Raw genomic sequence first — 13,996 nt, 5'->3', positions numbered from 1 at the left:
CGAGGTTTCAACAGTCAAAACTACGTGTAGACATGAGTATCCTGAGGTGTTAACAGTCAAAACTAGTGGTAGACATGAGTGTCCCGAGGTTTCAACAGTCAAAACTAGTGGTAGACATGAGTATCCTGACGTTTCAACAGTCAAAACTAGTGGTAGACAAGAGTATCCGGAGGTTTCAACAGTCAAAACTAGTGGTAGACATGAGTATCCGGAGGTTTAAACAGTCAAAACTAGTGGTAGACATGAGTATACGGAGGTTTCAACAGTCAAAACTAGTGGTAGACACGAGTATCTCGAGGTTTCAACAGTCAAAACTAGGGGTACACATGAGTATCCCGAGGTTTCAACAGTCAAAACTAGTGGTACAAATGAGTATCCCGAGGAGGTTTCAACAGTCAAAACTAGGGATAGACACGAGTATCCCGAGGTTTCAACAGTCAAAACTAGAGGTACACATGAGTATCCCGAGGAGGTTTCAACAGTCAAAACTAGGGATAGATACGAGTATCCCGAGGTTTCAACAGTCAAAACTAGGGGTACACATGAGTATCCCGAGTAGGTTTCAACAGTCAAATCTAAGGGTACACACGAGTATCCTAACGTTTCAACAGTCAAAACTAGGGATAGACACATGAGTATCCCAAGGTTTCAACAGTCAACACTAGGGGTAGACATGAGTATCCCAAGGTTTCAACAGTCAAAACTAGGGATAGACACATGAGTATCCCAAGGTTTCAACAGTCAAAACTAGGAGTAGACATGAGTATCTCAAAGTTTCAACAGACAAAACTAGGGGTAGACATGAGTATCCCAGGGTTTCAACAGTCAAAACTAGGGGTCGACATGAGTTTCCCGAGGTTTCAACAGTTACAACTAGAGTTAGACATGAATATCCCGAGGTTTCAACAGTCAAAACTAGGGGTAGACATGAGTATCCCGAGGTTTCAACAGTCACAACTAGAGTTAGACATGAATATCCCGAGGTTTCAACAGTCAAAACTAGAGGTAGACATGAGTATCCCAAGGTTTCAACAGTCAAAACTAGGAGTAGACATGAGTATCTCAAAGTTTCAACAGACAAAACTAGGGGTAGACATGAGTATCCCAGGGTTTCAACAGTCAAAACTAGGGGTCGACATGAGTTTCCCGAGGTTTCAACAGTTACAACTAGAGTTAGACATGAATATCCCGAGGTTTCAACAGTCAAAACTAGGGGTAGACATGAGTATCCCGAGGTTTCAACAGTCACAACTAGAGTTAGACATGAATATCCCGAGGTTTCAACAGTCAAAACTAGAGGTAGACATGAGTATCCCGAGGTTTCAACAGTCAAAACTAGGAGGAGTGTAAATGAAACAAAGGTATATGTCTTTTTTTAAACTAAAGAAATCTTTTTTAAGTTCACACCATAGTGTTTTTTTCAATTGGTATTCCTTGTTTTAGATCTTGTTTCACCAGTATAGATATTCCTCCTCCTTGTTGGTTTTCCTTGTAACTGACCAATGATATCATGGCATGTTATGTTTTTTATAAAGTCATCATCGTCAAGTTTTCTTTTCACATTTTGTATGTTCCAGTATGATAGTGCATTTTTCTGGAAAATGTTTCTTTTATTGTGCTATCTAATAAGGTGAGTGGACTGTTGTCTGAGGACTCGATTTCATCTTTAATATCATTCAGGTAGATGATAAACAAGAGTGGGCTGAAGTTTGATTGTGATTGGTCTAAGCATGTCTAAGATACAGGTCCGGACAGATGCACGCACGGACACAGTCGCACAGACGCAAAGATGCACAAAGGTCAAAATATAAGTCTATGTTTTCGGACTGTGTCTGAATAAGTTCTAATAATTCGCCTTCATTAAACCCAGGGCAAAGTTAGTCCAATTTACAAAGTCAATTATTTACAAAAGCTGTACTATCAAAACTTACTGTCACACTTCCAAATAATAATGAGTTTGTACAGGTTTTTACTAAAATAATTTGTCAACATCATTAGTTGTTGAAATTTGTTACCTGATACCCGTGTTTATGATCATTGACTTTGACAATACCAACCTTGCAATGACCCCTGTCAATCACCCATGATTGGTTGATGACAATACCAACCTTGCAATGACCCCTGTCAATCACCCATGATTGGTTGACCTATCCAGATACCAACCTTGCAATGACCCCTGTCAATCACCCATGATTGGTTGACCTATCCAGATACCAACCTTGCAATGACCCCTGTCAATCACCCATGATTGGTTGACCTATCCAGATACCAACCTTGCAATGACCCCTGTCAATCACCCATGATTGGTTGACCTATCCAGATACCAACCTTGCAATGACCCCTGTCAATCACCCATGATTGGTTGACCTATCCAGATACCAACCTTGCAATGACCCATGTCAATCACCCATGATTGGTTGACCTATCCAGATACCAACCTTGCAATGACCCCTGTCAATCACCCATGATTGGTTGACCTATCCAGATACCAACCTTGCAATGACCCCTGTCAATCACCCATGATTGGTTGACCTATCCAGATACCAACCTTACAATGACCCCTGTCAATCACCCATGATTGGTTGACCTATCCAGATACCAACCTTGCAATGAACCCTGTCAATCACCCATGATTGGTTGACCTATCCAGATACCAACCTTGCAATGACCCCTGTCAATCACCCATGATTGGTTGACCTATCCAGATACCAACCTTGCAATGACCCCTGTCAATCACCCATGATTGGTTGATCTATCCAGATGCGCATTTCATGGTTTCCAAATTACTACATATTTTAACAACAAATATTAAAACTTTTCTATTTTCCATAACATCACTGTAATGAGTATCCATTTCCAAAATAATACTATTTTTCTAGTAATGAAGTGCTTTGATGACATAAATGACCTAAAAGCATCATTTGGATTGGTAGTTATTTACCACTAAAAATTATGTTTTTAAGAATTTTTTTTCTCAGGCCACTCAACCAAACAGAGTTGTTGAACTTTACCACACTCCATCACTATGACGACAAGACTTATTAAGCAAATGGTGTAAAGATTGTAGATGTTTTGTGCAATCAACTATAAAGCATATTAAACCAATTTAGCACAGTTTATTTATTTTATTTATTTCATTAAAATGCAAAACAGAAGTCAGAAATAACAAATCTAGAATGGCCTTGTTTGATTTTATAATAAATTTTGCCAAATTGCTGCAGACAATAAGTTTTTTACTTTAAAGTGATTCAATAAATTGATATTCCAATGATTTGAAATTGATATTCTGTGAATTGCTATGTTAAATAAATCTTTTATACAATCCTGGTTATTATTGCATTTCACCTGAACACATGTCACAATATCTATCATTGACAAAATTTATTTTTGGTGACCAACTTCTCACTCAGAAAAAATTTAGAAAGATAAACTGGTAATTCAAGCTTCATAATAGCTTTTGCCTCAAACATTCTGTAAGGTTTTACTTCACTGTACACACACAATCACTTACACATGTACTCACTCACTATAATTCACACATTGGTAAGGTCTATCGCATTCATCGACTGTCACTCACTTACCTCACACTCACTCAACTCACAAGTTTTGATGTTTTTTTTTATTCAACAAAGTTTTCTCATTGTGATATAAAGATGTTTTGAGGTTAATATGGATTTGTGTTTTTTGAGATGGGTTTATTTACTGAATTATATGACTTGCTATTTGGTGATGATTACGACGTCTGTAAACAGTACTATTCAATATAATAATATGCAAATGCCTGCATTTATATGCAAATGTATGCACTCAGTTACATGCACTTCCACATTAATACAGCTTGGCATTTTTATAAAAGAAAGTATGGTAATGTGATACACTAATTATCAATTCCCTGATTTTTCCAAGTCCTTTTGTTTTAGTATGTTTTTGTTTATGTATTTATGAATTGTTATTTACTTATAGATTGGACTATGTTCTATTCAAAATGAATAATGTCAATAAAGTTAAAAAGTTATATTCGAAAATGTCAGCATTTATTGCAAATATGTCAACTGTCTGAATCATATGTATACATCAGTCAGTGGCAAATTCAATGAATATCGTCATATCTCATGTATGTTATAACATATTCAGGATATATCTGACTTTTGTCAAAAATTACAAAAATACATGGATTCAACTCATTGTTAACACATGCATCATACAGGTTTCCAAATGGATCACTTTCGTCTCTTGGTGGCGGCAGATTATAACTTGGATCACCTTGAACGAAATCACCAACTAACACACGTGACAGGAATATTTTCCTATACAAGTTATCACTCTCAGCAAATGAGTCTGCATATTTAGCTGTTGTGCCAAGGTAGATTCCTTTACCAAATTTGGAGCCAGTAATTTTGCCACTAAGTCGCCAGTTGAAATTATCTCTGCAGATAATGTTCAATAGTTTCTCTGATGTTCCATGGAAGAGATGTTGGGTTTGTACTTCACCACGAGTTTGCCATTTCTGCATTGCGTCATACTTCCTGAATGAGATAGACACAAACATAATGTCAGGCATTCTACTTTGCGATGTGTGGTACAAATTTAGTAAAATTTATCCATATGATACATCCATATGCGGCAAGGCTAAATTATGTGTGTTACAAACCTTGTGAAATTTCTCCATATGTTGGAACCATACATGACCATATTAAATGTGTGTTACAAACCTTGTGAAATTTCTCCATATGTTGGAACCATATATGACCATATTAAATGTGTGTTACAAACCTTGTGAAATTTCTCCATATGTTGGAACCATATATGACCATATTAAATGTGTGTTACAAACCTTGTGAAATTTCTCCATATGTTGGAACCATATATGACCATATTAAATGTGTGTTACAAACCTTGTGAAATTTCTCCATATGTTGGAACCATATATGACCATATTAAATGTGTGTTACAAACCTTGTGAAATTTCTCCATATGTTGGAACCATACATGACCATATTAAATGTGTGTTACAAACCTTGTGAAATTTCTCCATATGTTGGAACCATACATGACCATATTAAATGTGTGTTACAAACCTTGTGAAATTTCTCCATATGTTGGAACCATATATTGCCATATTAAATGTGTGTAACAAACCTTGTGAAATTTCTCCATATGTTGGAACCATATATTACCATATTAAATGTGTGTTACAAACCTTGTGAAATTTCTCCATATGTTGGACCCATATATTGCCATATTAAATGTGTGGCACAAACCTTGTGAAATTTCTCCATATGTTGGAACCATATATGGCCATATTAAATGTGTGTTACAAACCTTGTGAAATTTCTCCATATGTTGGAACCATATATGACCATATTAAATGTGTGTTACAAACCTTGTGAAATTTCTCCATATGTTGGAACCATATATGACCATATTAAATGTGTGTTACAAACCTTGTGAAATTTCTCCATATGTTGGAACCATATATGACCATATTAAATGTGTGTTACAAACCTTGTGAAATTTCTCCATATGTTGGAACCATATATGACCATATTAAATGTGTGTTACAAACCTTGTGAAATTTCTCCATATGTTGGAACCATATATGACCATATTAAATGTGTGTTACAAACCTTGTGAAATTTCTCCATATGTTGGAACCATACATGACCATATTAAATGTGTGTTACAAACCTTGTGAAATTTCTCCATATGTTGGAACCATACATGACCATATTAAATGTGTGTTACAAACCTTGTGAAATTTCTCCATATGTTGGAACCATATATTGCCATATTAAATGTGTGTTACAAACCTTGTGAAATTTCTCCATATGTTGGAACCATATATTACCATATTAAATGTGTGTTACAAACCTTGTGAAATTTCTCCATATGTTGGACCCATATATTGCCATATTAAATGTGTGGCACAAACCTTGTGAAATTTCTCCATATGTTGGAACCATACATTACCATATTAAATGTGTGTTACAAACCTTGTGAAATTTCTCCATATGTTGGACCCATATATTGCCATATTAAATGTGTGGCACAAACCTTGTGAAATTTCTCCATATGTTGGAACCATATATTGCCATATTAAATGTGTGGCACAAACCTTGTGAAATTTCTCCATATGTTGGAATCATACATGACCATATTAAATGTGTGGCACAAACCTTGTGAAATGTTGGAACCATATATGACCATATTAAATGTGTGGTACAAACCTTGTAAAATTTCTCCATATGTTGGAAGCATATATGAGCATATTAAATGTGTGGCACAAACCTTGTCAAATTTCTCCATATGTTGGAACTATACATGACCATATTAAATGTGTGGCACAAACCTTGTGAAATTTCTCCATATGTTGGAACCATATACCGGTATGACCATATTAAATGTGTGGCACAAACCTTGTGAAATTTCTCCATATGTTGGAACCATATATGACCATATTAAATGTGTGGCACAAACCTTGCGAAATTTCTCCATATGTTGGAACCATACATGACCATATTAAATGTGTGGTACAAACCTTGTGAAATTTCTCCATATGTTGGAACCATACATGACCATATTAAATGTGTGGTACAAACCTTGTGAAATTTCTCCATATGTTGGAACCATATATGACCATGTTAAACGTGTAGCACAAACCTTGTGAAATTTCTCCATATGTTGGAAACATACATGACCATATTAAATGTGTGGTACAAACCTTGTGAAATTTCTCCATATGTTGGAACCATATATGACCATATTAAACGTGTAGCACAAACATTGTGAAATTTCTCCATATGTTGGAACCATATATGACCATATTAAATGTGTGGTACAAACCTTGTGAAATTTCTTCATATGTTGGAACCATACATGACCATATTAAATGTGTGGTACAATTTAACCTTGTGAAATTTCTCCATATGTTGGAACCATACATTACCATATTAAATGTGTGGTACAAACCTTGTGAAATTTCTCCATATGTTGGAACCATATATGACCATATTAAATGTGTGGTACAAACCTTGTGAAATTTCTCCATATGTTGTAACCATATATGGTCATATTAAATGTGTGGTACAAACCTTGTGAAATGTCTCCATATGTTGGAACCATATATGGCCATATTAAATGTGTGGTACAAACCTTGTGAAATGTCTCCATATGTTGGAACCATATATGGCCATATTAAATGTGTGGTACAAACCTTGTGAAATTTCTCCATATGTTGGAACCATACATTACCATATTAAATGTGTGGTACAAACCTTGTGAAATTTCTCCATATGTTGGAACCATATATGACCATATTAAATGTGTGGTACAAACCTTGTGAAATTTCTCCATATGTTGGAACCATATATGACCATATTAAATGTGTGGTACAAACCTTGTGAAATTTCTCCATATGTTGTAACCATATATGGTCATATTAAATGTGTGGTACAAACCTTGTGAAATGTCTCCATATGTTGGAACCATATATGGCCATATTAAATGTGTGGTACAAACCTTGTGAAATGTCTCCATATGTTGGAACCATATATGGCCATATTAAATGTGTGGTACAAACCTTGTGAAATTTCTCCATATGTTGGAACCATACATTACCATATTAAATGTGTGGTACAAACCTTGTGAAATTTCTCCATATGTTGGAACCATATATGACCATATTAAATGTGTGGTACAAACCTTGTGAAATTTCTCCATATGTTGGAACCATATATGGCCATATTAAATGTGTGGTACAAACCTTGTGAAATGTCTCCATATGTTGGAACCATATATGGCCATATTAAATGTGTGGTACAAACCTTGTGAAATGTCTCCATATGTTGGAACCATATATGGCCATATTAAATGTGTGGTACAAACCTTGTGAAATGTCTCCATATGTTGGAACCATATATGGCCATATTAAATGTGTGGTACAAACCTTGTGAAATGTCTCCATATGTTGGAACCATATATGGCCATATTAAATGTGTGGTACAAACCTTGTGAAATTTCTCCATATGTTGGAAGCATACATTACCATATTAAATGTGTGGTACAAACCTTGTGAAATTTCTCCATATGTTGGAACCATATATGACCATATTAAATGTGTGGTACAAACCTTGTGAAATTTCTCCATATGTTGGAACCATATATGGCCATATTAAATGTGTGGTACAAACCTTGTGAAATGTCTCCATATGTTGGAACCATATATGACCATATTAAATGTGTGGTACAAACCTTGTGAAATTTCTCCATATGTTGGAACCATATATGGCCATATTAAATGTGTGGTACAAACCTTGTGAAATGTCTCCATATGTTGGAACCATATATGGCCATATTAAATGTGTGGTACAAACCTTGTGAAATTTCTCCATATGTTGGAACCATATATGGCCATATTAAATGTGTGGTACAAACCTTGTGAAATGTCTCCATATGTTGGAACCATATATGGCCATATTAAATGTGTGGTACAAACCTTGTGAAATTTCTCCACAACTCAATATTTTGCACTCTTTCAATGGATATTATCAAATCACAAGGCATAGTTTTTTGGAACATTTCAGAAACTTGTCTGTACTCATCTGCAGTGTATCCACCTTCAGACAACATCACCATTTTATATCCATCTGCTGATTTTGCTGCTTTATTCCAGTGTTGTGGAATGTTATCTTTACCCATTGGTGGATTTACAAGGCTTAGTACTGTGCCACTACTGGTAACTGATTGTAAAACTGACCTACAACAAGAAATTAATCAAAGCATAAAAAGTGTTATCATTTAGTAAAAAAAGCATACATAAATATGTTCAGTGTGATATCTGTCAGAGTTATACTTTTCAAATTATCAAGAAATGTGAATCCATTAGTCAAGCTTGACTATACTTACTGTTTTAAAATTTTGTTAACAGTGTCTTGTGATATGTATTTTGGTCTTCTTCTGACAGATTTACATGCCACTGTCTTCTCACTGTACTCGTACATTCCATCAAACTGTATGCGAGATGTTTGATTATCACATGTCAACTTATAATATTTCTCTGATCTTTTCTTCAGAAAACCTTGATAGACACTTTCAATCATTGCACTTGACACAACATCGATTCCTCTCTAAAAATAAACAGGAATCTGAGATGAAGAACAATCTCCATCATTAACTTTGAGAAGACACAATCACTTACCTCACAAGACACACTTGCTTACTTCACTGGACACACTCACATCACCAGACACACTCACTTACTTCACATGACACACTAACTTACTTCACTTACTGGACACACTCACCAACCTCACCAGACACACTCACTTACCTCACCAGACACACTCACTTACCTCACCGGACACACTCACATCACCAGACACACTCACTTACCTCACATGACACACTAACTTACTGGACACACTCACCAACCTCACCAGACACACTCACTTACCTCACCAGACACACTCACTTACCTCACCGGACACACTCACATCACCAGACACACTCACTTACCTCACATGACACACTAACTTACTTCACTTACTGGACACACTCACCAACCTCACCAGACACACTCACTTACCTCACCAGACACACTCACTTACCTCACCAGACACACTCACTTACCTCACCAGACACACTCACTTACCTCACATGACACACTAACTTACTCCACTTACTGTCACACTCACTCACTCACTTACCTCACCAGACATACTTACTTCACCAGACACACTCACTTACCTCACCAGACACACTCAGTTACCTCACCTGACAGTCACTCAGTTACCTCACCTGACAGTCACTCAGTTACCTCACCTGACAGTCACTCAGTTACCTCACCAGACAGTCACTCAGTTACCTCACCAGACACACTCACTTACCTCACCAGACACACTCAGTTACCTCACCAGACACACTCAGTTACCTCACCAGACACATTCACTTACCTCACCAGACACACTCACTTACCTCACCTGACACACTCACTTACCTCACCAGACACACTCACTTACCTCACCAGACACACTCACTTACCTCACCAGACACACTCACTTACCTCACCAGACACACTCACTTACCTCACCAGACACACTTGCTTACTTCACTTACTGGACACACTCACTTACTCCACTTACTGTCACACTCACTCACTTACCTCACCAGACATACTCACTTACTTCACCAGACACACTTGCTTACTTCACTGGACACACTCACTTATCTCACCAGACACACTCACCTTACCAGACACACTCACTTACTTCACTTACCAGACACATTCACTTACCTCACCAGACACACTCACTTACCTCACCAGACACACTCACCTCACCTGACACACTCACTCACTTATTTCACAAGGCACACTCACTTACCTCTCAAGACACACTCACTTACCTCACCAGACACACTCACCTCACCAGAAACACCCACTTACCTCACCTGACAGTCACTCACTTACTTCACTGAACACACTCACTTACCTCACCAGACACACTCACTTACTTCACCAGACACACTCACTCACCTCACTGCCATATTCATGCCATTCACAGTTTTCATCGCCCCAATACCACAGCCATTGGGTTGACAGTTTTTCATTGGACGACATTTCTACATATGATACGGTTGACAGTCGACGAATGTGACAGACCTTACCAATGCGTGAATCAATAATTACCATTTTATTGAAATCAAATAACTTTGATTTCTGCCTGTTGACAATAAAAGTTAATGCATTGTATAATCCACTGCTTGAAATGGTATACTAAGCTGAGCTGTAATAACAATCCATAAATTTAACCACCTATTAATGTTAATTACTACCCACCAGTAATAACCAGCCATTAATGTTAATAACGAGCCATCAATGTAATAACCACTCATTAATGTAATAACCACCCATAAATGTTACCGCCCATTAATGTTAATAACTACCATTACTGTAATAACCACCCATCAATATTAATAACCACCCATTACTGTAATAACCACCCATCAATGTTAATAACCACCCATCAATGTTAATAACCACCCATTACTGTAATAACCACCCATCAATGTTAATAACCACCCATTACTGTAATAACCACCCATCAATGTTAATAACAACCCACCAATGGTAATAACTACCCATTACTGTAATAACCACCCATCAATATTAATAACTACCCATTACTGTATTAACCATCCATCAATGTTAATAACCACCCATTAATGCAATAACCACCCAACAATGTTAATAACCACCCATCATCAATGTTAACAACCACCCATTAAATCAATAACCGACCATTAACATTAATAACCATCATTAATGTAATAACAAACCATCAATGTTAATAACTACCCATCAATCTTAACAACTACCCATTAAAGTAATAACCACCCATCATTCTTAATAACCATTCATCAATCCTGATAACCACCCATCAATGTCAACAGCCACCCATTGATGTAATAAACCCATCAATCTTAATAACTACCCATTAAATTAACAAGCCATGCATGGCACAGTCCCCGTTAGTTAATTTAAGATATATAGTTTTGTTTGTAGTAATATAGCTGGAATGTAACCATGTCAGGAATATGATTTTTTTAACATTAAAATGATTGACATTTGTATCTGATCGTCAAACAAGTACTTGTCCATATTGAGAGATATTGCTCTGGAACAGCATTCAAAATCAGCCATTTTGAATACATGTATATATATATAACATGATGTATAACGAATATATCACATTTGAATATAATCAGTCAAAGCATTTAAGAGATATGGCTCTAGAAGCCCAATCATTAAAACAAAATGGCCACCAGTCAGCCATTTTGAATCCAATCTGAAAAATAAAATGATGTGCATCTGGAACCTGTAATGTCTAATGTATGTTATAAGTTTGAACAAAATCCATCCATAAATGCAAGAAATTCTTGATATTTGAGGATTTCTTTAGCACAAAAATAGCCACCATTTGGCCACTTTGAAAAGGATCGTCAAACCAATATATTCGTATATGTATGACATGATGTATAATGATGTATATTAAAAATTTGAACATAATCAGTCAAAACATGTCGAAGATATGGGTCTAGAAGCCCATTCATTAAAACAAAATGGCCGCCAGTCGGCCATTTTGAATGTTATCTGAAAAACAAAATTATTTGCATCAAGGTTCCATAATGTCTAATGTATATATCAAGTATGAACAAAATCCATTTGTAAACAGCCGAGAAATGCTTGATTTTTATGATTTTTTAGCACAAAAATGGCTGCCATTCAGCCATCTTGAATCAGATCGTAAAACAAAATGATGTGCATCAAGGTCCTATAATGTCCAACATATATACAAGGTTTGAACAAAATCCATATGTAAACAGCCGGGAAATGCTTGATTTTGATGATTTTTAGCACAAAAATGGCCATCATTCGGCCATTTTTAATAGGATTGTCAAACCAATAAATCTGTATATCTATGACATGATTTATAATGAATATTTAAAATTTGAACATAATCAGTCAAAGCAAGTCAGAGATATGGCACAAGAACCACATTCATTAAAACAAAATGCCCACCAGTCGGCCATTTTGAATCTTATCTGAAAAACAAAATGATGTGCATCAAGGTCCTATAATGTGTAACGTATATACCAATTTTGAACAAAATCCATCTGTAAACAGTCGAAAAATTTGTCTTTTGTTACATACCCTTTTGATACTCTCTCATATTTCTCTATTCTAGGGTCACAGAACTTTTTTTCAGTTGACATGTTTCTTTCATCTGTGAAGTTCAACCATACATCGGCAGATTTATATTTCTGCCACATGTATGGCATCATAATGTGATGTTTCACACACTGATCGCCATAGTTACAGTTTCCATATAAGTTGTGCAGGCATATGGTAGTTTTATTGTTTTCTGTGGGTTCTTTGGTGGATACAGCGGTATCACGTTGTGGGCTTGCAGAACGTGGCGTTACACTGGCATGAATGGGTGATTTGGGGCGATGGCTCGGGGAAGGCGATCTCTTCGGACGATAAGGTTGTTTTACAGCAGTAGAACCGCCGGAATGAGAACGACTTGTTGGTTTATCACGGGATTTGTAAATTGCTCCTTGTTTAACGCATGTTCCTTCGGTCATCATGAATCTTAACTTATGTAGAATTTCACTTGGTTTCTGACTGGTATCAATTCCATATTTCTCCAATACCATCTTAGGTTGCGGTTCGTATATACGGTGTGAAAATGTACACATATCCCCGTATCTGCAATGCGCCGTAATGTACGACCGACAGATATGCAAACTTAGACAAGCGTTTTTGTTGCATCCAGTTGGGGTGTTGTAGAACCGACAGATATCAGGACGGAAACAATCCGGACAGCTGCGTTTGAGAAGAATTTTCAAGCTTTCCTCGCTGAACTCGTATAATTTATTCTTTCGCAAGATTATATGATTGTGGGGATCGCTTTGAAAAGAGTGAGATGAACGACATCTACGAGAGTGGCTTGATGTTTGGCTGCCATATATACATGTTCCTAATATGAAAAGTTTACAGATGTGTAATTTGTTGCAAGATTGAGGACTTGGACATCCGCCTTTTCTATGGTAGGCATCACACAACGTAATACAATTTTTCACTCGTACTCGCCAATTATTCAGTCCGCTGCCGTGACGTTGAACTTCAAATAGATGATGATATCTAGAAAAAAAGACTTCTGGTCTGGCCTCTCCAAAATACTCACGGCTCTTAGTTACTCCCAGTGCCTCTGTCAGTTCAGACAGTTCAACACATCCCTCGTACAAGTTACAAATAATACCAACTATTTCCTCGGCTATTCCGTCTTCAGTACTTGCCGTTTGTCGCGGCCAATCGTCAGACTCTGTCACGGGCGGTGCATTATATGTCTGGCCGTGGCGTTTGCTATAGGCAGCCATCACTAGTGTTTATACAAGAAATGGCGGATAAATATAATGGATAGGATAGGATAGAATA

At 36.7% G+C, this 13,996-nt stretch overlaps 1 protein-coding gene across 1 annotated transcript; it reads right to left on the bottom strand.

Annotated features, from left to right (window-relative positions):
• Positions 1–3,105: 3,105 nt before the first annotated feature.
• On the bottom strand, positions 3,106–13,938 carry LOC102802672 (protein mono-ADP-ribosyltransferase PARP12-like). The gene is made up of 5 exons (XM_085490779.1): positions 12,710–13,938; positions 10,532–10,718; positions 8,905–9,125; positions 8,495–8,755; positions 3,106–4,526 (listed from the first exon to the last, which is right to left on the bottom strand). The coding sequence occupies exons 1-5, from the start codon at positions 13,936–13,938 to the stop codon at positions 4,091–4,093; spliced, it is 2,334 nt and encodes a 777-aa protein (XP_085346905.1). The 3' UTR covers positions 3,106–4,090.
• Between the last annotated feature and the right edge of the window lie 58 nt (positions 13,939–13,996).

This window comes from Saccoglossus kowalevskii, chromosome 15, assembly GCF_978046115.1.
Source record: "Saccoglossus kowalevskii chromosome 15, keSacKowa6.1, whole genome shotgun sequence".
NCBI lineage: Eukaryota > Metazoa > Hemichordata > Enteropneusta > Harrimaniidae > Saccoglossus > Saccoglossus kowalevskii.
This window is presented reverse-complemented; position numbering and strand designations above follow the sequence as displayed.

Coding starts and splice junctions, on each gene's coding strand:
- LOC102802672 (XM_085490779.1), bottom strand. CDS start 13,938: ATGGCTGCCTATAGCAAACGCCACGGCCAGACATATAATGCACCGCCC. Junction 8,756..8,904: donor GTTAACAAAATTTTAAAACA/GTAAGTATAGTC, acceptor TTCTTGTTGTAG/GTCAGTTTTACAATCAGTTA. Junction 4,527..8,494: donor TTGTGGAGAAATTTCACAAG/GTTTGTACCACA, acceptor TATCTCATTCAG/GAAGTATGACGCAATGCAGA.